General features: G+C 42.2%; 1 protein-coding gene across 8 annotated transcripts in view; it reads left to right on the top strand.

The window, feature by feature from the left end:
* Positions 1-25,598, top strand: part of FBXW11 (F-box and WD repeat domain containing 11) — a 510,738-nt gene that overhangs the window by 86,766 nt on the left and 398,374 nt on the right. For 3 of the 8 annotated variants that reach the window (XM_044280893.1, XM_044280892.1, XM_044280895.1), the window contains one exon: positions 6,268-6,369. The exons of the other annotated variants lie outside the window; for them this stretch is intronic. In XM_044280893.1, coding sequence (XP_044136828.1) covers positions 6,268-6,369 — 102 coding nt within the window. The remainder of the gene's footprint in view (positions 1-6,267; positions 6,370-25,598) is intronic. 8 annotated transcript variants of the gene reach the window in all.

Genomic DNA, 25,598 nt, shown 5'->3' with positions numbered 1-25,598 from the left:
TCTGACATTGTATTTTCATTTTTAGTTCTAGATTTATTTTCATCTTACTTGTGATAGAGTTATGATCACAGGTGTTTTTGGATAGAGATATGTGAATGTGTATATATTATGTCTACTTTTTGACTTATGACTATATATATTGGTGTATACTTTCTATATATCCCCTAGTGTGCACTTTTATTGTATTCAGTTGATTTAACAATACTGTATGTCTGAAAAATTCTCGTTTTTTAATACCCCTGAAGAAGGAGGATTATAAGACCTCCAAAACGCGTTGGGCTATTTTATTGTAATAAACTGCATTGATCAGAAGCCTTGCTGTTGGCTGCCATCAATTGGTATCATCTGACAGGAGATCCCGGCGAGGGGGGCAGTTGGTCACGGGTGTCTTGAGCTTTATCCTGTGACTATCCCCCCTGTGAAGTGAGTACTACCACTCTCATCCATAGGAATCTCTTCTTAGGAGAGTACCATAAAAATTTTTTTTATCACTATATATTATCTTATAGTTTTTATTATTCTAATATCATCATTCGCTTTACTTTCTACATCCTTGGGAGTGGCGCCTTTTGTAGTGTTTTCTGTTTTCTTGAATCACGTCTGGTGGGATTCATCTGGTATATTCCCTGGATATACATATATATATTTTTTTGCCTTCGGACAAGGTTCACCTGTCACTGGTATTTTACATATACCCATGCTGGGTGAGAAAAATATCTTGGTCAAATGCCAACTTCGTATCAAAAAATGGGAAAAGCCATTTTTTTTTACAGATTTTGATTGCAAGGTACTTCTCACACATTTGGGCCCCTAAATTGCCAGGGCAGTATAACTACGCCACAAGTGACGCCATTTTGGAAAGAAGACACCCCAAGGTATTTCGTGAGGGGCACGGCGAGTTCCTAGAATTTTTTATGTTTTGTCACAAGTTAGCGGAAAATGATGATTTTTCTTTTTTCCTTACAAAGTCTCATATTCCACTAACTTGCGACCAAAAATAAAAATTCTAGGAACTTGCCATGCCCCTCACGGAATACCTTGGGGTGTCTTCTTTCCAAAATGGGGTCACTTGTGGCGTAGTTATACTGCCCCGGCAATTTAGGGGCCCAAATGTGTGAGAAGAACTTTGCAATCAAAATGTGTAAAAAAATGCCCTGCGAAATCCGAAAGGTGCACTTTGGAATATGTGCCCCTTTGCCCACCTTGGCTGCAAAAAAGTGTCACACATCTGGTATCGCCGTACTCAGGAGAAGTTGGGGAATGTGTTTTGGGGTGTCATTTTACATATACCCATGCTGGGTGAGAAAAATATCTTGGTCAAATGCCAACTTTGTATTAAAAAATTGGAAAAGTTGTCTTTTGCCAAGATATTTCTCTCACCCAGCATGGGTAAATATAAAATGACACCCCAAAACACATTCCCCAACTTCTCCTGAGTACGGCGATACCAGATGTGTGACACTTTTTTGCAGCCAAGGTGGGCAAAGGGGCACATATTCCAAAGCGCAGCTTTCGGATTTCGCAGGCCATTTTTTACACATTTTGATTGCAAAGTACTTCTCACACATTTGGGCCCCTAAATTGCCAGGGCAGTATAACTACCCCACAAGTGACCCCATTTTGGAAAGAAGACACCCCAAGGTATTCCGTGAGGGGCATGGCGAGTTCCTAGAATTTTTTATATTTTGTCGCAAGTTAATGGAATATGAGACTTTGTAAGAAAAAAATAAATAAAAAAAATCATAATTTTCCGCTAACTTGTGACAAAAAATAAAGTTCTATGAACTCACTATGCCCATCAGCGAATACCTTAGGGTGTCTACTTTCTGAAATGGGGTCATTTGTGGGGGTTTTCTACTGTCTGGGCATTGTAGAACCTCAGGAAACATGACAGGTGCTCAGAAAGTCAGAGCTGCTTCAAAAAGCGGAAATTCACATTTTTGTACCATAGTTTGTAAACGCTATAACTTTTACCGAAACCATTTTTTTTCTTGCCCAAACATTTTTTTTTAATCAAAGACATGTAGAACAATAAATTTAGTGAAAAATGTATATATGGATGTCGTTTTTTTTGCAAAATTTTACAGCTGAAAGTGAAAAATGTAATTTTTTTGCAAAAAAAATTCGTTAAATTTCGATTAATAACAAAAAAAAGTAAAAATGTCAGCAGCAATGAAATACCACCAAATGAAAGCTCTATTAGTGAGAAGAAAAGGAGGTAAAATTCATTTGGGTGGTAAGTTGCATGACCGAGCGATAAACGGTGAAAGTAGTGTAGTGCAGAAGTGTAAAAAGTGGCCTGGTCATGAAGGGGGTTTCAGCTAGCGGGGTTGAAGTGGTTAATGACCAGGCCACTTTTTACACTTCTGCACTACACTACACTACATTTGGGCCCCTAAATTGCCAGGGCAGTATAACTACCCCACAAGTGACCCCATTTTGGAAAGAAGACAACCCAAGGTATTTCATGATGGGCATAGTGAGTTCATGGAAGTTTTTATTTTTTGTCACAAGTTAGTGGAATATGAGACTTGAAATAATCTGGTTATTTCAGGTTATATTTAGTAGATTTATGGAGAATGGTTGTTGATCCAGCGAGTTAATCCGATTGCCTAATTGGAGTCGAGAATGATTTTTATTTTTTTTTACACTAAAAAGGGGAAAATTGGTTTATACATCCAAAGGTTTTTTGGCCTTCCTCTGGATCAACTTGCAGGATAACAGGCTGAACTGGATGGATATAATTTATTTATATTTATTTTTTTCAGCTATACAAACTTTGCCATTATGTAACGTACAAACTCCATGCAGATGTTGTACTTGCTTCAAGGTTCTGTTGCTAACCACTGAACCACCATATTCCCTAAATGGTATCATTAATACTATATCTATGTGCTTCATTTTGTACCTTAACTGTGTTGTAGCATCAAGAAATTGATCTAGCCATCCATCACTCTTTGTAATGTTATAAAATCAATGTAAAAAAAAGTCTTTTAGGCCTCTTTCACACTTTCGTTGTCCGGATCCGGCGTGTACGCCACTTGCCGGAATTACACGCCGGATCCGGAAAAACGCAAGTGTACTGAAAGCATTTGAAGACGGATCAGTCTTCAAAATGCTTTGTGTTACTATGGCAGCCTAGGGTTGGGCGATATACCAGTATCACGATATACCGCGGTATTAAAAAAACGGCGATATCGCTGTTTCCTTAATACCGCGGTATATTTCGTGACGTCATCGCTTTTAAAACTGCGTCCGCGGCTGCCCTACCCCATCATTATCTACCAGTTTCTTCTAGCAGCCGCTCCTCCTTCCTGCTCCGAATGTGCTGCCTCCGCCCACCGACTGACGTCTCACGTCGGAATCAGGGTTCCGACGTGAGACGTCGGCTCGGTCTCCAGTGAACCGAAGGTCAGGAGGGACTTGCAATGTATAGTTATTTAATTAAAAGAATCGTGTCACTGAGTCCCTACCAGACTTGAGCCGCAGAGCAGGAAGCCTGGTCTGACTCATTCGATTCTTTTAACTAATAAACTCTCAGACGATTCTCTTAGTCTCCAGTGCTGGACTGCTGGTTGCCTCTGATTGGTTGGAGGGCGGGGAGGGGCGGGGCTAGCTTCCACTGTCGTTTCCTATTACACTGCCTGCTGCTGCCTCTATGCTAATCGCAGTGAGCCATCAGGAGTCTCTCCAGTACCTCCCCCATGACATGATAAACAAGGAGGAATTATGGTGGTGGCAGGCAGGTGGCAAGTCACAGTCACACAGGTGTCCATAAGACATGCCTTCTTGCGGCTGGGCTGCTGCCCCTATACTGTAATGTCTCCTTGTGGCTGCTGCCAGCTACCCCCATACTGTAATGTCTCCTTGTGGCTGCTGCCAGCTACCCCCATACTGTAATGTCTCCTTGTGGCTGCTGCCAGCTGCCCCTATACTGTAATGTCTCCTTGCGGCTGCGCTGCTGCCCCCATACTGTAATGTCTCCTTGTGGCTGCTGCTCTCATCATCATGTCTCCTGCTGGCTGCTGCCCTATAGTCCATTATAACATCCCCTTGTGCCCCCCCCCCATACAGTATAACGTCCCCTTGTGTCCCCCCCATACAGTATAACGTCCCCTTGTGTCCCCCCCATACAGTATAATGTCTCCTTGTGTCCCCCCCATACAGTATAACGTCTCCTTGTGTCCCCCCCATGCAGTATAACGTCTCCTTGTGTCCCCCCCCATGCAGTATAACGTCTCCTTGTGTCCCCCCCCCATGCAGTATAACGTCTCCTTGTGTCCCCCCCCCATGCAGTATAACGTCTCCTTGTGTCCCCCCCCATGCAGTATAACGTCTCCTTGTGTCCCCCCCATGCAGTATAACGTCTCCTTGTGTCCCCCCCATGCAGTATAACGTCTCCTTGTGTCCCCCCCATGCAGTATAACGTCTCCTTGTGTCCCCCCCCATGCAGTATAACGTCTCCTTGTGTCCCCCCCCCATGCAGTATAACGTTGGTATACTGTGCAGTTTTTTAACAGCAGTTTTTTGTTTTTTTTTTAAAATAAAGATTATGGTGAAAATACCAGAAAAGTTAGACCCAGATCATGCTCCATTTTTGCTAAAAATTCCACTGGACCAAAAAGTAGCACGTAGGCTTAGGCCTCTTTCTCACGGGTGATAATTCCGCGTGGGTTCAATGTGTGAGGTGAACGCATTGCACCCACACTGAATCCGGACCCATTCACTTCAATGAGGCTGTTCAGATGAGCATGTTCTATATTCTGAGTTTTTCACTCAGCGCAGGCCCCATAGAAATTAATTGGTCTGCGTGAAAATCGCAAGCATCCGCAAGCAAGTGCGGATGCGGTGTCATTTTCGCGCATGGTTGCTAGGAGATTATATAAGTAAATTGATAATTGAGTTCTTAGAGCAGCCAAGCAAGGGGGGCATCTTGGGAGTTGCAGTTTTACCACGTAGTGCCATGGTTATAAGGGAAAACAATAGCATTCTTAATACAGAATGCTTACTAAAATGTGGCTTTAGAGGTTAAAAAATATAAAATAAATTAACTCCCCATACTGTTGTTCGCGCAGCCAGCATCATCTTCATTCAGCAGGACCTGCGGCTGACGTCACTGCGCTCACCACGTGGTGAGTGCAGTGATGCCAGCGCAGGTCATGCTGAATGAAGATGCCGGCTGCGCGAACAGGATGGCAAGTACATTTTTATATATTTTTTTTTTTAACCCCTAAAGCCACATTTTAGTAAGCATTCTGTATTAAGAATGCTATTATTTTCCCTTATAATGTTATAAGAGAAAATAATAAAATATACAGAACACCTAACCCAAACCCGAACTTCAGTGAAGAAGTCTGGGTACTATAGTCAGTTTTTTATCTCGCGCGTGCAAAACGCATTGCACCCGCAGGATAAAAACTGAACATCGGAACGTAATCGCAGTCAAAACTGACTGCAACTGGGTACCTACTTGCACGATTTTCTCTGATTTCAGACGCAACGCATCCGGACACGCTCGTTTGCAAGGGGCCTTACTAAAACAGTGGCCCAGATTTACTAATGTATCTGCAGCAAAAAAATCTGTAATAAAAGTGATGCAATTAGGTGCATCCAGAGTTTCTACACTTTCCCTGGTATGTTAAAAAAAATGGAGGGTTTTGGCGGAAAGTGGGCAGAGCTTCACTCTAAAGAGACAAATGCCTAAGATGCCCCAAAGTTTGATGCAGTTCTGGAGTAGAAATCTGCCGAAAATAAGCTAATCAATTGTTGTTATAGAGTTGGTGAAAAGAGCCCATCCATCATCAGCCTGTGCCAATTTGATACATCTGGTGCATGTCTAGGCAGCTGGTCAAAGCATATGCCATCTACAGGCTTAATAATTCTGGGCCAACGATTGTAGACATTGCCATATTTTGCTATAGCCATGGGCCTTTTTATTGTTGACTTTATTGTTCCTGTATTTGTAAGTCAGCTCTGGAGGGGTTCTAAAACATGAAAGAGCTGCAAATCTTTCATTATAATATTTCTGCATAGGTTTTATCTTGTAGAATACAGACCAAATAGTGTCATAAGTGTCCTTTATCAAAACACAATGCCAGGGATTTATTTTAATTTTTTTATATATGTATAGTAATGACAGATTTTTTTTTTTCAGCCCTTTTTCATTTGAGTCTAAAGGCATGCATTGCTCATCCATTTTTACATAGATATATAGAAATAATTTGTGGCATCTAACAGCTTTTCTCCTTCCTTTTTGTCACCCTGCAGTGTTCTGTGCCAAGGTCTTTGTGGCTAGGCTGCTCCAACCTGGTAGAGAGCATGTGCGCACTGAGATGCCTGCAGAGCATGCCCAGTGTCAGATGTCTCCAGGTGCCTTTCTTCTTTCTTGTTGTACTGTTATCTGTATGCTTTGTTTTGTGCACTACTCATCACTTTTTGTATTGACTTGGTGGCCTGAACTGTAACTTTTTATTTTGCATGTTTGTTTTTTATATATAATTTGGTGTGTGTTTTAATGTGACACTTGTAGAGCATGTTAAGGCTTTTTTTGCCTCATGTGGCATGTTTTCAAGAACTGCTTTATAGAAAGTTATATGCATGATAATTGCTTGAAAGTAATTTGTTTTAGAATGGTGTTTTGTTTTTGTTGTAAATTCATGATGGTAGTTTAGATCTAATATCTACTGTTTGTTACTTACTGATTGTAAACGCTAAATACTGTGGACAGATACTGGTGACAATTCTTAGTCAACCCCATGGTTCTATAAGACTGTTCACCTTTTCTTCTTGCTCTATTCTGGTTGGTTTCTGGGGTGGTTGAATTGGTTCCCTCCGTAAGTTTAAGGTCACCAATTTTATGACTGTTGTGCTTGAGACTGACATACTTTTGATTTGGATCTTTTCAGTGATTATATATATATATATATATATATATATATATATATAATATTATATATCTCTGCACGATATGGGGATTTTGTGCGATTGCGATTAGGGCCCTAAAAATTGCGATAACGATATGCAATGCGATATTTTAAGGTAATTGTGCTAGAGGTCTATTTGCTTGGATTTTCAAGGCAAAAGTACATAGAAATTACTGATAATGCAGAAATGTAGTTATGCTTAACTCAAGAACTGAAATGCACAGTGTTTTTCAAAATAAAAAACATCTTTTACTAAATTTAACATATTTGCATTACTGCAAAAGTACAAAATGCAAAACTTGCCATTTTCTCAATAGCGCTGCACAGAACAGATAAATAAAATAGAATAAATAGAAGAACATTTGTTCATTAAAATAGCGACTTGCCTCCAGCCCCTCCTCCCTCCTCGCACTGTAACTGATGTATCGCTGGCCGCGCTGTGCAGCATAGCGGCCGGCGATACATCTGTGTCAGCCCCGCAAAAAAAAGTCAACCATCGCTTTATAGGACGCACTACCATTTCCCCCCCAAAAGTTTCTTATAAAGCAAAAAATATGGTAATACAATTGCAGCATTTTTAGGTTGGCCAATTGGCGATTGTGATATGGGGATTTATTGCGATTGCTTTGGTGATATATTGTGTGGCTCTATTTACATAGACCAGCCATCAGTATGTGAATGTGGCTAAATATTCCTGAATATGATTGTTATCCTCTTACACTTTTTTTCGTTATTAGGCCTCTTTTCACATTTTCATGTCCGTGAGAAAAATCCCTCTGTGTTTTATATGAAGTTGTATGTTAAGGATCTGTTTGGTCTGTGTCCGTTTTTTGCCCTCATCCGTATTCCACGGACACTGCTCAGCTGAAAATGAATTTCACAAACGTGTATTAGTGATTAGTGAAAAGCAGACCAAAGACGGATACCATCTGTGTTGTGTCCGTGATTTTCCCGAACCCATAGACTTCAATGGGTGGGTTTAGTTTGCAAAACGGACCAAAGTAATGCATGTCTCCATGATTTTTTTTCACAGACCTGCAGTCAGTAAAAAAAAAAAATAATGTTTGAACAAACATGTTTAAATCAACATGTACGTGTACTGTTCATGGGAAATGTGGACATAACACATCAATGGAAAACGGAAAGGTGAATGAGGCCTCACATTTGATTTTTGTTCCCATCTAAAATGTGGTTAGCGGACAAATCTCACAAGCAAGCTTTCTACGGCTCACTCCTCTTCCCCCAACTCTTATAGTTTTCTAAGTGTAGCTGTAATTTGATCCTTTGAGTGAGCTGACAGTCTGTTTGCCTATCAAGATGGATTTAGCTGAGAATTCAGAGAAAGGCCCCATGCACACGGCCGTTGTTCACGGCCGTGTGCGGGCCGTGGAACCGCGGCCTGGATCCCTTCCTGTGAGCTGGAGCGCACGGCGTCACTGGTTGCTATGACGCCGTGCGCCCCCTGCTGCCGGCACAGTACAGTAATACACTGGTATAGATCATACCAGTGTAGTACTGTATTGCGGCGGCAGCAGGGAGCGCACGGCGTCATAGCAACCAGTGACGCCGTGCGCTCCAGCTCACAGGAAGGGATCCAGGCCGCGGTTCCACGGCCCGCACACGGCCGTGAACAACGGCCGTGTGCATGGGGCCAAAATGTTTAGTTGGGGGAAAAGACGTGGCTGAACAATTTTTCTGAAAAGATGTATTACAATTTCTTGTATTCGCTTTGTTGAAATAAAAGGTTTGTGTTGTACAACAAGTTTGTACAGGTTCACTCTAGCTGGGCCTGATTTAAACAATTAACATGTGATGAAAGCAAGTCATCACAACGACACAAGTGTCATCGTCCAGCATGGCCTGCCTTAAGACTAGTAGTTTATTTAAATTGTAGTGCATAGCTACGATATATGTTCCTAATTAGTAGCCTATTCTTTCTCCGGAACTAGAGTCTTTTTACAGTGACTGGCATGGACCCAGGAATTCTTTTGGATATAGTCAACTGCATATGGTAGGGTCTGTCAAACCTTGGTTCCAAACTCTTCCGGACGTGTCTTTTCAGCACAACCCAATCTCCTGGCTGGAATTTGTGCAACCCCTCTTTACACTCTGTACACTGAGAAATTAGCTTTTTATTGTTTTAACAGAGTTAGAGCAAACACAGTTGACATAATACTGCACACACATACACATGTCTTCCTTAGCTGCCTGAGTGAAGCTGTGGGGGGTAGCTGAGCATTCATTGGTTACAGAGGTCTTGTTAAGCATGTTTACTTACCACACTTTCAGATGTCATTATTCCTTGCAATCCATTATGCTTGTTTTCTATAAACACTTAAGACGGACAAAAATACCTCCTCTGCTTCCACTTGTGAGATTCACTGGATGAGTTGTGAGATTCACTGGATGAGTTGTGAGAAGTGGTAAGGCTTTAGCCACCTCATCAGCTAATCGGTTCCCTTTTCCCTCTCTTTGGTGTCAGCTTGAACCTTGATGACTGTAACTGTCTTGGATTTCTCAGAATCTCACACAGTTTGGCTACTAACTTCGCATTCTTAACCCCTTCCTGACATACGATGTAATAGTACGTTTTAGCGGTAACCGACTTATCGCAATTTGACGTACTAAGTCATGCTGATGGGCGGGCATGCTGACACGGTGAAGGTGTTTGCGGTCAGTCTGGGTTTCCATTGGGTCCCTGCTCTGTGGTGACGGAACCTGATGGGCGAGAAGGCAGCCCAATGCCTTGCAGAGGCGTTGGGACCAGCCTTCTACGGAAGTCTAGGCGATCCGGCCCTTGGCTCCGTCTCCTAGGCAAACTGTTAGTGTATTGCACTGTGTAATACACTAACAGGCAATGCATTACAATGCAGATGTATCGTAATGAATTGCAGAGGGTATCTAACCCCAGAGTGGGACAAAACTAAAGGGGGGAAAAAAAAAGTTTTTAATAAAAAAAAATATAGTTTCAAAGAAGCACCCCTAATGTTATAATAGAAAATAGGAGAAAAACCACAAATATTTGGTATCGCAGCAAAGTAAGGCTCTCTAAATATCACATAATCTACCCAGACAGATAAACACCGTAAAAAAAATAAAATAAATAGAAAACCTTACATAAAAAAATGTGCAATATCAAGCGATCAAAAAGTAATAAGTACCCCAAAATAGTAGCAATCACATCACCTCATCCTGCAAAAAATTAGCCCCTACTTAAGACAATCTGCCCAAGATAAAATAAAAATATGGCTCCCAGAAAATGGTAACACTAAAACATAATGTTTTTGTTTCAGAAATGCTTTTGTGTAAAATTTGAATAAACAAAAGTATGCATATTAGGTATTGCCACGTCCGTAACTACTTGCTCTATAAAAATATCACAATGAATGTAATTAAAGAGGACCTTTCATTGGTCCAAAGAATTTGAACTTAGTAGCAGGCTGCATAGAGCGCCGCCCAGGGATTTAAGTGCACTTACTATTATTCCTGGGCGCCACGCCGTTCACCCGCTGTGGCCCCCGGTATTTTCAACATTCAGAGCAAGTAGGAGGAGACGCCAGAATAAAAACCTCCCTGGCTCTGCGCTGTGATTGGAGAGCGCTGGTGTCAGGGAGAAGGAGTGACACTGGCATCGTCTCCTACTTGCACTGAATGTTGAAAATACTGGGGGCCACAGCGGGTGAACGGAGCGGCCCAGGAATAGTAGTAAGTGCACTTAGATCCCTGGGCGCCGCTCTATACAGCCTGCTACTAAGTTCTTATTCTTTGGACCCATGAAATGTCCTCTTTAACTCCTTTATACAATTGTCTGCCGTGGTATCACAGACCCGGCCTCAATAACAGGGCATGCGATCTGTGGTAATTAACCCCTCAGATGTGGCACATGAGGGGTTAATTGCCGCGGATCGCATGCCCTGTTATTGAGGCCGGGTCTGTGATACCGCTGCCTATACTTATGTTTTACATTCATTGGTGGCACAGTGGCGACAGCTCCTCCCCTCCTTCTCCCTGCAATCTCCCCATTGGTGGTAGTATTGGCCGCGTCACAGTGGAGAGGGAGGGACTCCTTCCTTCCTCACTGTGCTGCTGAAGAGAACTTAGGCTGCGCAGGAGCGCGGCGGTACAGTCGCAAATGGCGATAAGACTAAAAAGTCTTGTCGCCATCTGCAAATTTTAAGGCGCATTGGCGACCGTTTTGGTCGCCATCTGGAGCCCTGCATGATCTACCCCCCTCAGGTGAACGACTTAAAACAATATTGCCAAAGCAACCAATTTTTGGGGTCACCTTGCTCTATAAATTGTAATATTGAATGATCAAAAAAATCATATGTACCCAAAAATGGTACTAATAAAAACCTCAACTCTTCTCACAAATATTGTGCCCCTACACAAGAGGATTGGCAGAAAAAAATAAAAAAATAAAAATGCTTTATTATGTAAAAGTGAATCAAAGAAAACACCTAGACATATTTTGATATCATCACATCCGCAACAACCTGCTCTATAAAAAGAGCACCTGTCAGATTAACAATGTACATAAGGCCAAAAAAAGACATTTGTCCATCTAGTTCGGCCTGTTATCCTGTAAGCAGAAATACATCCAGGCCCCTCTTGAATTCCTTTTATTGTACTCACCATCACCACCACCTCAGGCAGAGAGTTCCATAGTCTCACTGCTCTTACCGTAAAGAATCCTTTTCTATGTTTCTGTACAAACCTTCTTTCCTCCAGATGCAGAAGATGTCCCCTCGTCACAGTCCTGGGGATAAATAGATGATGGGATAGATCTCTGTACTGACCCCTGATATATTTATACATATTAATTGGATCCCCCCTCAGTCGTCTTTTTTCTAACGTGAATAACCCTAATTTTGATAATCTTTCAGGGTACTGTAGTTGCCCCATTCCAGTTATTACTTTAGTTGCCCTCCTCTGGACCTTCTCCAGCTCTGCTATGTCTGCCTTGTTTACAGGAGCCCAGAACTGTACACAGTACTCCATGTGTGGTCTGACGAGCGATTTGTAAAGTGGTAGGACTATGTTCTCATTACGGGCATCTATGCCCCTTCTGATGCAACCCATTATCTTGGCAGCTGCCTGACACTGGTTTTTGCAGCTTAGTTTGCTGTTTATTAAAATTCCTAGATCCTTTTCCAGTGTTTTACCATTTTGTATGTACGGGTGACTTGCATTATTCCTTCCCATGTGCATAACTTTACATTTGTCAATGTTAAATCTCATCTGCCACTTATCTGCCCAATGCTCCAATCTATCCAGATCCCTCTATAGTAGTATACTGTCCTCATCAGTGTAAATTGCTTTACACAGTTTAGTGTCATCTGCGAAAATTGATACTTTACTCTGCAAGCCTTCTACAAGATCATTAATACATATATTGAAGAGAATATGGCCCAATACTGACCCCTGAGGTACCCTACTAGTGACAGTTACCCAATCTTAGTGTGTACCGTTAATAACCACCCTAAAAAAAGAAATAAAAACTGCCAAAACAGACTTTTTTGGGGGGTTATCTTGTCTCTCAAAAAGGGTACTATAGAGCGATAAAAAAAAACTATTTACCCCAAAATAGTATCAATAAAACTGTCGGCTTATTCTGTAGTCTCCAAAATGGGATTACTTTTTGCAAGTTTCTACTGCAGGCTGCATCAGGGGGGCTTCAAATGGGACATGGTGTATAAAAAAAACAGTCCAGCAAAATCTCCTTTACTTCTGCACCCTGCCGTGTGCCCATACAGTAGTTTACCACCACATGTGGAGTGTTTCTGAAAACTGCAGAATCAGGGTAATTGATTTTGAGTTTTCTTTGGCAGTTGTACCCTTGATGTGTTTAAAGAAGAAAGTAGAAAATCTGCAAAAAAAAAGTGAAATGTTGAAATTTAATCTTCATTTTTATTTACTTTGTGAAATAAGTTTTGAATAACTTAAGTGGTGTGATTTTTAGTTCACAAAGTGACTTAATAACTGAACTGGTCCTTTAAAAAGTGGGTTTGGGAAATTTTCTTAATTTTAAGAATTGTTTCTAAATTGCATCCTAAAAATAAAATGACATTTTCAAAATGATGCCAACATAAAGTAGACATGGGGAATGTTAAGTAAAATTTAGTTTTGAGGTATCACTTTTTTCTTTAAAAGCAGAGAAATTCTAATTGAGAAAATTGCTAATTTTTCAAAGTTTTTGGTAACTTTTAGATTATTTTTTTATATAAATAAAGGTGAAATAGAAGGGTTAGCCCAAGGAAACAAAAAAATCCTACTTCTCCAAATAGGCCTATAATCGTGAATGATGGCAAAAGCATACCTTGAGTCAGTGTATACATTAGCAGTCTTGCGTACACGCATCAGCAAGCCCCATAAGTTCTGTTTCCTCTGCTTATCGTCCAGGAGGAAGTGGTTGTTGAATTTTTAGCTCATTATAGATAACCACAGTATATCCTGTCTGTATAGCAGGATGTGTGATCCTTCTTTATGGAGCTGTATGATCCTACTTTATGATGCCTGGATTGATTTATGAAAAGTCTACGTTAAAAATGGTGTCTTAACGGCGGCATTGTTCAGACCTTGCTTCAGTTTACTTCAGTTCTAGATATTTGAGGCAGATTTGGCATGCTACTGTTTTGATTTTGGCATGGTCATTTCTTCATCACTTTCTGAACTGTTATACGTGGAGTTGTCATCAATTGACATGCTTTCCTCCTCTTTGAACCCTGTGTCAGGAGTGTTGCAGGGTTCAAAACACTATCTTTGGTAATGTTAGAGGGACTGTATTTGGTGAGGCCTGCTGCTAACACGTGCTTGGACTGGGCTTTGTTGACAGAATGGGGGAGTATAGGCACAAGAGGGTGGTCTTGGACAATGACAGCCCTAACGCAGGAGGGGGCTACTTGAATGACTGGATCAAAGTGAGCAGAGTAGTATTCCAAAGGCCTCTGTCTGCCCTCATGATTTTGGGTCAACACTCGCGTTGCGTGGCCACCGACTCCATGGCAGAACAAGGCAAAGGTATGTGTGTAGTCGGGAAAGTCAAAGGCTGATGCAGAAGTCATGAGTCATTATAGGATGTGGAAAACCTCAATCTCAGGTCCCTGGAGTATAAAGGGAGTACGGGACAAGGCGTCACACAGGGGCTGTAGGTATGTGGAAGCTACCATTATCCATTCCCTTCAGTGCGTCATGAGACCCAGGAGTGTGGAGAGCTGTATGACTTTGCTGGGTAGAATACCATTCTTTTTATTTTTTTTACTGGAACAGGTGACTGATTCCATGAGATGCAATGTTCTTGGAAGATAAGTAGTTTGGCACAACTGTAGTTTGTTTTTAGATGCCTTGCAGACATTGTTTGCTAGGATGTGGGAAAGAGAGTTATTCATACACTGTAACAGGGAAGAGCAACACAAGAGCAAGCCATCCACATATTACAAAAGGGTCAGGGTGTAATAGGGCCCATCCCGGCAAAATATTATGCAGGGCTTCAATGTATTGACTGGGGGTAGTTAGCTTTTCCTGTATGTTCATATGTTCGGATCAACTGGGTGGAGCCTGCTGGCGTCTCCTTCTTCCAGGCTGTAGCGCTGGCCAATCGCAGCGCTCAGCTCATAGCCTGAGAGGTTTTTTTTTCTCTCTCAGGCTATGAGCTGAGGCGCTGTTATTGGCCAGCACTCCAGCCTGGGAGAAGGAGACGCCAGCAGGCTCCACCCAGTTGAGCCGAACATATGAAGATACCGGAGCCTATACCCGGAGAACGGAGCGGCACCCAGGGATAATAGTAAGTGCAGGGAGATCCCTGGGCGCCACTCTCCATGTCATAGGTACAAATTTAATGACCGATGCTCTTTTAAGCTTGTCCTGACGATACTCCAGACTAGACAACAGAGAGAAAGAGATAAGGGGATGAAGGTGATCAAGAATAAGGTGAACTTCAACTGCCTAGAGCCAGGGATTGGCAACCTCCGGCACTCCAACTGTTCAGAGATGACAACTTCCGAAATTCTTCATTCACTTCTATGGAAGTTAGAACAGCCGAGCATGTTTGCATGCTAGGAGTTTTATTTTCACAGCAGCTGGAGTGCTGATCCCTGGCCGAGACCACATGTAACAGGTCAGCCAAATTCATAGATAAAAATCTACCGACAGATGCCCTTTAGGTTCCTGCTGATATACTTCAGAGCAGGTGAAAAGAAACCCTTCCCTCAGAAATGGCCAGAGACCTAGGGTGGAGGCAGTTCTAAGATGAGTCTTATTTCTTTTCATCATAACTCCTATCAAGGAACCTGCTTTGTAAATGCGTATGAAACTCATGAGCAGACTCATTAATATCCTGTCTGATGTTATTCAAGAACATAAGGGGCCTCTGGTTTTCATCCGCAAATAAAGCATCCAGGGCTTCAATGTACAAGTCCCCAGAAGCAACATCTACATTAGTTATTTTGGTTGCCAAAGACTCCCCTGCTGCTGCCCACGAGTCCTGCCATTTCTGCCCAGGCTGCCCTGTACAGTAGGTAACTTTGATGTTCTTTAACTTTCTCGCAAAAGCTCCAGGTTTTGCTGGGGATCAATTAATTGACTGGCCATGTAAATTTGTTCAGATTTTGACCAGAGCTTGTACCAAGATGTTGTCATTTCTGGGTGTCCCCCATTATCTTCAGCAGGGCCTAGTGAAACCTGGAGTACAGGGTAGGCCCAAGCAAGTCATTACAGGCTGCCTGAGGTAAATGCTGAAGGCCAGGGATGAGAGATTGGTGGACGGTTTATACACTGTATACTCACAGATTTGCATATTCTATTTACTCCTTCACACACTGGGTTGGTACAATTCCAGCTGTAGTTAGTGTTGGTCAAGGGCCCTTGTTTTTCCACTTTACCATGGGCAGGATATGGGGAGGCTGCTCTTGTTGAGTATTTGTAACATGCATCAATGCTACCCATTTATGCTCCTCATCCATATCCTTGTCTACCACTGGCACCTTGGTATACATGTAACACTTGCTGTTTAAGTACGCTTAGTGTTCTCAACAATTTTGAACAAACTGATTAATGTTTTCATAAGATTCACATAACCATTCTTTCTAAGGCTACTTTCCCACTTACGGCAGGATCCGCCGATCTGCATGTGACTGATGCGGATCCGTCTCGCAAATGCATTGTAAGAACGGATCAGTCTCTCCTCTTGTCATCCGGACAGACGGTCATGCGATGGTTTTATCTTTTGCCTGATCAGTCAAAATAACTGAACTGAAGAGATCCTGATGCATCCTGAACGAATTACTCTCCATTCAGAATGCATGGGGATATGCTTGATCAGTTATTTTCCAGTATAGAGCCCCCTGTGACAGAACTCTATGCCAGAAAAGAAAAACGCTAGTGTGAAAGTACCCTTAACCAGACAATTCTTTTCAAACTGAAGCCAACTCTTAGCATTCAACACTTCATCCTTGAGCATTCCCGCTTTTCTCAAGTCTTAAAACTGCCCAAGAACCCAAGTGAGACTGCATCACTTGCAATGCCAGGACAACTAGGGTTGGGCGATTAAGCAAACTAATTTAAAGTGTAACTGCCGTAAATATATATATATAATGCAGAATGTCCCGGCTTCACACGCATGGATTTTATCCATTTTATTTAATAATTTTGTGTGTCGTTAAAAGTTATCAACAGTATCCCCCATAACGGTGACCTCCACAGTGGCCTGCCCCTTTAATAGTGGCCCCTGCCACAATAATAGTGACCTACACAACAGCTGTTGTGTAGGTCACTGCTGTCTTTCACATGGGTGAAAAAAAAACCTTTTTTCACGAAGACCTGAGTGCTGCTATGTATAAAGATTTATTTATTTTTTGCTAATGTGTAAGTGACGGGGAACGTTTTTGTAATATACTTTTATTTAGGAAAAAAACTTTTTATTTATGCTAGAAAGCTTGGGTTGAAATGTCCCTTAGCAGTACTCTTTCAAATGAGTGTTGCTAAGGGACACCAGTCTTCCACTGGGAGCTACGGGCCACTGTCTGCCCTGCACCATCATAGCCTGGTAGGGACAGGCGCCTGATGGATATAAATTAAATATACATTTCCCCCCTTTATTAAATATAGATTTTTACACTGTTTATACTCACTGACCAGCGTGGCCAGCGCTGTCAATGAGCTTTCCCTCTGCACTCCTAGCGTGCTGACTAATGAACCAGCCACAGGGAGCGATGTCTGACTGAGCAGTAAGCGCTCACTACAAGGCAGTGCAAGGAGACAGGGGGAAGCTGTTATACAATAGAACTGTCCCTATATACTGTATATCAGCTTCCCTGCACTGCCTGTAGTGAGTGCTTACCCCTCGGTCAGGCATCGCTCCTCCGCAGCTGGTTTATTAGTCAGCACATCGGCAACGCAGGGTGAAAGCTCACTGACTGTGCTGGTCAGTGAGCATAAACATAGTTTATAAGTCTATATTTAACCCTTAGGATACCGAGATTTTTGTGTTTTCATGTTTCATCCCTATATTCCTTGAGCTATAAATTTTATTTTTCCCTTATGCCCATGACAGCACCTTTTTGAGAGATCGTCCAGGACAGGAAACAGGAACTTGGAGAGCTTCTTAAGGAGAGACCCGGCCTCTATCTACCAGTTCCTGTTTCCTGTCCTATGGATAGGATGTTTTCTGTAGAGGGCTACGAGGCTGCAGGGCCTCGCCGGTGTTTGTTTGATCCACAGGGGTTACCTGGTATGGCATTAGTCTCCACTGGGAGCTGCCTAAAGTCTGGATTCCGCCCTTCCGAGTCCTAGCCATGCCAAGGGGACATCCACAGGCAGTTCGGTGATATCGGGATGTACCGCTGTCATGCCGGAACCTCTTGGCAGTGTCCAGGAGGTCCGTGGTCTGTTTCCCTGCAGGCCGCTTCCCTTGTGCCATTACAGAGGCAGGGGGCGGAGCGGGGTTCTTGTTCTCGCGATTCTTGACACTTCTGGTATTTGGAACGCATGGCGTTCCGGAAGTGAGAATCAGAGTCCGCAGGTGGATGTTTCCAGTGGACCTTACCTAGGGTATTTTTACCCTGTCAGTGCGCAGGTCGAAGGGTGCCAGCCAGCCTGAGGACAGTTACAGACCTTGTTTATGGAAGACCCTCCATCTCTGCACTATACTATGGAAGAGGAAAATGGTCAGCGCACTGGTGAACAGGACAACATTGATACGCGATCGGTATTCCTGGTGGGGTAAGGGAGTTAATCCCCACTATTTTTCTTACAAAATCCTTATTTTAAGTAGTCCATTCTGTTTATTTTTTAGAATCCTAAAAAATCCCTAGGAAGGCGACTGCTAAGACATGTGGGAAAGAATGTGCAACCTGTAAGAAAAAGTTAACCCCCTCCTGGCCAAAATTGCTTCGCCAGCACTGCATTAATAAGATGCTAGAAGAGGAGTCCCTATCATTTATGCAGAATATTAGGAACATGGTGAAATTTAAGATGCCTTAAAGCTGAAGAGCTATATGGTTGAAGGGTTGGTCAGGAGATACGGGATCCAAAAATAAGCTATGCGCTATTCCCTGTCAGGGAGATTTCTTATTCGGATCGGTTTTGGATGATTTATTAGAAAATGTCGCAGATGACAAAAAAGGCTTTCCGTCCTCCAACCCGACGAAAAACCGTCAGTTTTTTCGTAAAAACAAGAGGGATTATAACCAAGATAAAAGGCAGAAATTCTGGAGGAATAACGAAGCTAGGAAAGAAAAAGGTTTCCTTTTCAGCTCCCAGTCCAGTAGCCGTTCTAAAAACAGTCAGCAATGACTGTTCCATTTCGGTGGGAGGAAGGTTATCTCTCTACCTTCAGGCTTTGAAGAAGATCTCTGCAAGTCCTTGGATCCTGGGCGTCAAAAGAGACTGCTTCCGTCTAGAGTTCGCCTCTTTCCCACCGGACAGGATGATGGTTACAAACCTGGATCAGGAATCTATTAAAAAAAAAAAAAAAAGCCTTAAAACAGGAGTTGCTTATCCTCCTAGAGAAAAAAGTATTAATAGAGGTTCTGCAGTCAGAGAGAGAGAGGGTTTTATTCTTCCTTTTTTCTGGTTCCCAAACCGGATGGGACTTTCAGGATCATAATAAACCTGAAATACCTAAACCAATTCCTGAAGTACAAGAAGTTCAAAATGGAATCGATACAGTCGGCAATACAGAGCGCTTCCATTCGGAGTATCCCAAGCTCCGAGGCTTTTCACCAAGTTAATGGCAGAGGTGATGGCTCACGTGAGAGAAAAAGATATCCTGGCGATACCCTATCTGGATGATATTGGTATTGGCAATCCCACCTCTCAGAAATAATCAGGATATTGGGGGAGTTGGAGTGGTGGATAAATTGGGAGAAATCAAATTTAATCCCATCAAAGAGCTGTTCATTTTTGGGCCTAATTCTTGACTCCGTGAAACAATGCTGCTTTCTTCCTCAGAACAAGATCCTCCAAATTCTGAAAGAAAAACAATCTTTGATTTCATCAAAACACAGAACCATCGGTGTTGGGCAGGATGACATCTACAATATCTGCAGTCAAATGGGCCTTGCTGCATTCTTGGAAGCTTCAATGGCAGATTCTGAGAGGATGGCAGGGGTCTCTATCCACTTTGGATGCCCCTCTTCATCTTCCATCCCCGGTCATTCAGTCTATGCAGTGGTGGTTGGACCCAGTAAACCTGTCTCGGGGTCTCCCCTGGAGTATGCAAGAGCAGATTTCAATCGCCACCGATGCAAGTCCGACAGGTTGGGGGGCATACTGTCAAGAAGACGTGGTTCAGGGAAGGTTTAGACGAAATGAGTTCACAGAATGTAAGAGAATTAAGGGCAGTACTCCTCGCTCTAATAGCCTTCCTTCCAAAATGAAAGAGAAAGATAGTAAAGATCTTTTCAGACAACACCACGGTAGTGTCTTATTTGAACAGACAAGGTGGAATAAGGTCAAAGGATCTTACAGACGTGGACAAAATTGTTGGTACCCTTTGGTCAATGAAAGAAAAAGTCACAATGGTCACAGAAATAACTTTAATCTGACAAAAGTAATAATAAATTAAAATTCTATAAATGTTAACCAATGAAAGTCAGACATTGTTTTTCAACCATGCTTCAACAGAATTATGTAAAAAAATAAACTCATGAAACAGGCATGGACAAAAATGATGGTACCCCTAACTTAATATTTTGTTGCGCAACCTTTTGAGGCAATCACTGCAATCAAACGCTTCCTGTAACTGTCAATGAGACATCTGCACCTCTCAGCAGGTATTTTGGCCCACTCCTCATGAGCAAACTGCTCCAGTTGTGTCCGGTTTGAAGGGTGCCTTTTCCAGACTGCATGTTTCAGCTCCTTCCAAAGATGCTCAATAGGATTGAGGTCAGGGCTCATAGAAGGCCACTTTAGAATAGTCCAATTTTTTCCTCTTAGCCATTCTTGGGTGTTTTTAGCGGTGTGTTTTGGGTCATTGTCCTGTTGCAAGACCCATGACCTGCGACTGAGACCAAGCTTTCTGACACTGGCTAGTACATTTCTCTCTAGAATTCCTTGATAGTCTTGAGATTTCATTGTACCCTGCACAGATTCAAGACACCCTGTGCCAGACGCAGCAAAGCAGCCCCAGAACATAACAGAGCCTCCTCCATGTTTCACAGTAGGGACAGTGTTCTTTTCTTGATATGCTTCATTTTTTCGTCTGTGAACATACAGCTGATGTGCCTTGGCAAAAACTTCGATTTTTGTCTCATCTGTCCACAGGACATTCTCCCAGAAGCTTTGTGGCTTGTCAACATGTAGTTTGGCATATTCCAGTCTTGCTTTTTTATGATTCGTTTTCAACAATGGTGTCCTCCTTGGTCGTCTCCCATGTAGTCCACTTTGGCTCAAACAACGACGGATGGTGCGATCTGACACTGATGTTCCTTGAGCATGAAGTTCACCTTGAATCTCTTTAGAAGTCTTTCTAGGCTCTTTTGTTACCATTCGGATTATCCGTCTCTTAGATTTGTCATCAATTTTCCTCCTGCGGCCACGTCCAGGGAGGTTGGCTACAGTCCCATGGATCTTAAACTTATGAATAATATGTGCAACTGTACTCACAGGAACATCTAGTTGCTTGGAGATGGTCTTATAGCCTTTACCTTTAACATGCTTGTCTATAATTTTCTTTCTGATCTCTTGAGACAGCTCTTTCCTTTGCTTCCTCTGGTCCATGTCGAGTGTGGTACACACCATATCACCAAACAACACAGTGATTACCTGGAGCCATATATATAGGCCCAATGGCTGATTACAAGGTTGTAGACACCTGTGATGCTAATTAGTGGACACACCTTGAATTAACATGTCCCTTTGGTCACATTATGTTCTGTGTTTTCTAGGGGTACCATCATTTTTGTCCATGCCTGTTTCATGAGTTTATTTTTTTACATAATTCTGTTGAAGCATGGTTGAAAAACAATGTCTGACTTTCATTGGTTAACATTTATAGAATTTTAATTTATTATTACTTTTGTCAGATTAAAGTTATTTCTGTGACCATTGTGACTTTTTCTTTCATTGACCAAAGGGTACCAACAATTTTGTCCACGTCTGTATGTCTCTGGCAGAAAGAGAATATTTTCCATAATCCTTCCCTCAGTCTCCTTCATAAAAGCGGTACATTTGAAAGGTTCCGAAACAAAAAAGCTTTGTTTTTTTTAAAGCAGAAATTGTCTAGATCAGGGAGAATGGTGTCTAAATCACAGTCTTTAAGCAGATAATACACCTCTGGGGCAGTCCTTTAGTAGATATGTTCGCAAACAGACAGAAACGGAAATGTCATCTTTTTCTCCCTGAATCCAGAAGATTCTCCAACTGGCATAGACGCCTTTTCTCTACCTTGGCTGGACGATCTTCTTTCCGCCCATAAGACTAATTCCAAGGGTTCCGCAGGAGCTGAGACAACACAAGACGAGACTAATTCTGATCGCCCCGTTTTGGCCCAGAAGGTCATGGTTCACCTGGCTACGCAAACTATCAATATCCGATCCATGGATCCTGCCAGACAGACAAGAATTGCTGTATCAAGGACCGGTTCACCATCCAGAGGTAACCAATCTATACGTAGCAGCATGCTATCTGAGAGGGCTATGCTAGAGAAGAAAGGGCTTTCCAGTGATTAATACCCTCCTGTCATGTCACTTCTATATACCTAGGAATTTGGAAGAACTTATCTTTTTCTGCGGTCCGAATAGACCCTTTAGGTTCCCCTCCTATGCCGATAATCCTAGATTTCCTTCAGAAAGGCCTAGACAAAAGACTGAGGATTAGTACACTTAAGGTACAGATTTCAGCTCTTAGTGCGTATTTTGACTTTTCCCTAGCCAACCATCCTTGGGTGAGAAGATTTTTTTAAAGCTGTCAGTCTTACCTGACCAGTTACCAGAATATCTTCCCCTCCATGAGACCTCAACCTAGTATTGTCCAGGATGATGGAACCTCCATTTGAACCTATACAAGATGTGCCAATTAAATTACTTTCCTTTAAGACTGCTTTCCTGGTGGCTATCACCTCGGCCAGACGTGTAAGTGAAATTTCAGCTTTCTCCACCTTTGCTCCCTATACTAAGATCCTGGAGGTAGTTTTCTTTTTTCATAGATCTCAGGACATTGTCCTTCCTTCAATATGCCAAGCTCCGAAGAATGAAAAAGAAAGGAAATTGCACACTCTGGATGTCAGAAGATGCCTCCTGAAATATCTAGAGGACTGAGCCCTGGAGGAGATCCTCTAGGCTTTTTGTGCAGTATGCTGGGAAAAATGAGGGTGATGGTTACTGGGGACACTATCTAGATGGATTGTCGCAGCCATTTCCTTGGCCTATTCCTCGGCAGGGGTACCTTGTCCCTTGGGATTCGGGGCACATTCAACCAGGTCTATTTCCACTTCCTGGGCAGAAAGAGCTGAAGCTTTCCTAGAGCAGATCTGTAGCGCAGCTACTTGGATATCCCCTTGTACCTTCTTCCGCCATTAGAAGCTAGATCTAGACTCCAGAGTTTATCTTTCCTTTGGTAGGTTTTGCACGCTGTAATCCCTTCCTAGACTACTTCTATTCTAGTCTTCTCTCAAGGGTGCAGTCATGGGCATAAGGGAAATAAAAGATTACACTGACCGGTAATCATTTTTCCATGAGCCCATGACAGCACCCGCTACATTCCCCGGAAAAATAAATATATAAATATATATATATATATATATATATATATATATATATATATATATATATATATATAAAAAGAGGGCAGCACTCTGGTCTTGTGATGAAAAGAAGGTGGAATTTATTACCCCCAAAAGCAATGCAGCATTTCAGCTCTCTCAATAGAGCCTTTGACAAGCTAGTGAATACAGTGCTCTCAACGTATTTAAACAGATCTCATCAGTGTTACATAATTGGTCAGCAATAAATACAAATATACAGTGGAAAACATTATTAAAAACATTTTCAATATGGTACATGTGCACAAAACGCAGTATAAGGGCTCTTTCACACCTGTGTTCTTTTCTTCCGGCATAGAGTTCCGTCGTCGGGGCTCTATGCTGGAAGAATCCTGATCAGTTTTATCCTAATGCATTCTGAATAGCATGAAATCCGTTCAGGATGCATCAGGATGTCTTCAGTTCCGGACCGGAACGTTTTTTGGCAGGAGAAAATACCGCAGCATGCTGCGCTTTCTGCTACGGCCAAAAATCCTGAAGACTTGTCGCAAGGCCGGATCCAGAATTAATGCCCATTGAAAGGCATTGATCCGGATCCGGCCTTAAGCTAAACGTCGTTTCGGCGTATTGCCAGATCCGACGTTTAGCTTTTTTAGAGTGGTTACCGGGACGCTAAAGTCCTGGCAGCCATGGTAAAGTGTAGTGGGGAACAGCATACTCGCCGTCCGTGCGGCTCCCGGGGCGCTCCAGAGTGACGTCAGGGCGCCCCAGGCGCATGGATGACGTGATCGCGTGGCACGTCATCCAAGCGCATGGGGCGCTCTGATGTCATTCTGGAGCGCCCCGGGAGCCGCACGGACTGTAAGTATGCCGCTCCCCCGCTCCTACTATGGCAACCAGGACTTTAATAGCGTCCTGGCTGCCAAAGTAACACTGAAAGCATTTTGAAGACTGATCCGTCTTCAAATGCTTTCAGTACACTTACATTTTTCCCGGATCCGGCGTGTAATTCCGGCAAGTGGAGTACACACCGGATCCGGACAACACAAGTGTGAAAGAGGCCTAACATGGTGTTCATGATTACAATGAATAGTTATTCCATATCCATGATTTAGTGTTACATTCATAATTACCACAAATTCATACAAAAAGTACACTGTGCATGACCAGCAGATCGGGATCTGACGTTGTTGTCATCCTGTGACCATAGTAACCATTATCGTGTGTGGCAAAAGAAAACAAGAATCGCTTACTCTGTCTGAATGGGCCGTGAAGGACAAGTTCCAACCGTTTTGATTTAGTTCCTGGATAAAATCTAATAGGGAAGGAGACCCGTCCTTCGAAATTATAATATAGTCTATAAATCTTTTATAGAAGATTATGCGTTTGTGGTTGAGGAGGCCTACCATACCACAAAAGCATAATCTTCTATAAAAGATTTATAGACAATATTAGATTTTTCTTCCCTAAATGGAAGAAGAATATTCCATATGGACAGATGAAGCAAGAATTAATAAACTGTTCTAATGATAGTATTCTAATCGGTCAATTGGAAGTATTCCAGAAAAGGTTTAAGAAAAAGGGTTACCCAAAAAATCTCATTCAAGACTGAAGAACAAAAATCCTTAATGAGAGCCAGGAAGGGTGCCTAAAGCCACATACAGTAACAACCAAAACAGAACCATCAAACTTTCAACTTACCGGTAACTTTTTTACCAGATATAATTCTCTTCATGGCCAAATAAGATAGACTCTTCAGAAATATTGGCCCATCCTCCATCATGATCCGGTAATGGGCAAAACCCTTTCTACTAAACCCATGATCACTTTTAAACTCACGCAGCAGACCCTAAGGTTCCAAACAAAGATCCCGACCCTCCAACAAAAGGGTCTTTTCGCTGCGGATCAAAATGATGTATGTGTTTCTAACAATGTCGACACCATTATTATTCAAAATACTGGTGAATCTATTCAATTAAAATATCATATGAATTGCACTGCAAAGAATGCAATTTATTTGTTGGAATTCCCTTGTGGCCTCCAGTACATTGGCTGTACAATCCAGACAGTAAGGGAGTGATTAAATCAACATCGCTCAACGGCAATATTTAAAACACTGTGTATCAAAGCACTTTTCAGAGAGGCATGGGGGCTGTTTTGATGGTTTAAAATTGACTCAGATCGACACTGTATCGCAGTTGTGCCGGAGGAAATGTACTGGATATATAGATTTAACACACTTGCCCCATATGGGTTGAATGAAACCCTAGAGTACAGTCAATATTAATTTTACTTATATTTGAGACAAAAAGTGTGTAAATTGGGTATGATAAATATATCTAGTACATGATTTAATAATTAATATATTCTAGAGTACAGTTGAACACAAGGGATTTTTATTTATATTTATATATATATATATATATATATATATATATATATATATATATATATATATATATGTAAAATGTAGAAGT

This window comes from Bufo gargarizans, chromosome 2 (assembly GCF_014858855.1).
Source record: "Bufo gargarizans isolate SCDJY-AF-19 chromosome 2, ASM1485885v1, whole genome shotgun sequence".
In the NCBI taxonomy this organism is placed as follows: domain Eukaryota; kingdom Metazoa; phylum Chordata; class Amphibia; order Anura; family Bufonidae; genus Bufo; species Bufo gargarizans.
Note: the sequence above shows the minus strand (reverse complement) of the source record. Positions and strands in the feature narration are given on the sequence as shown.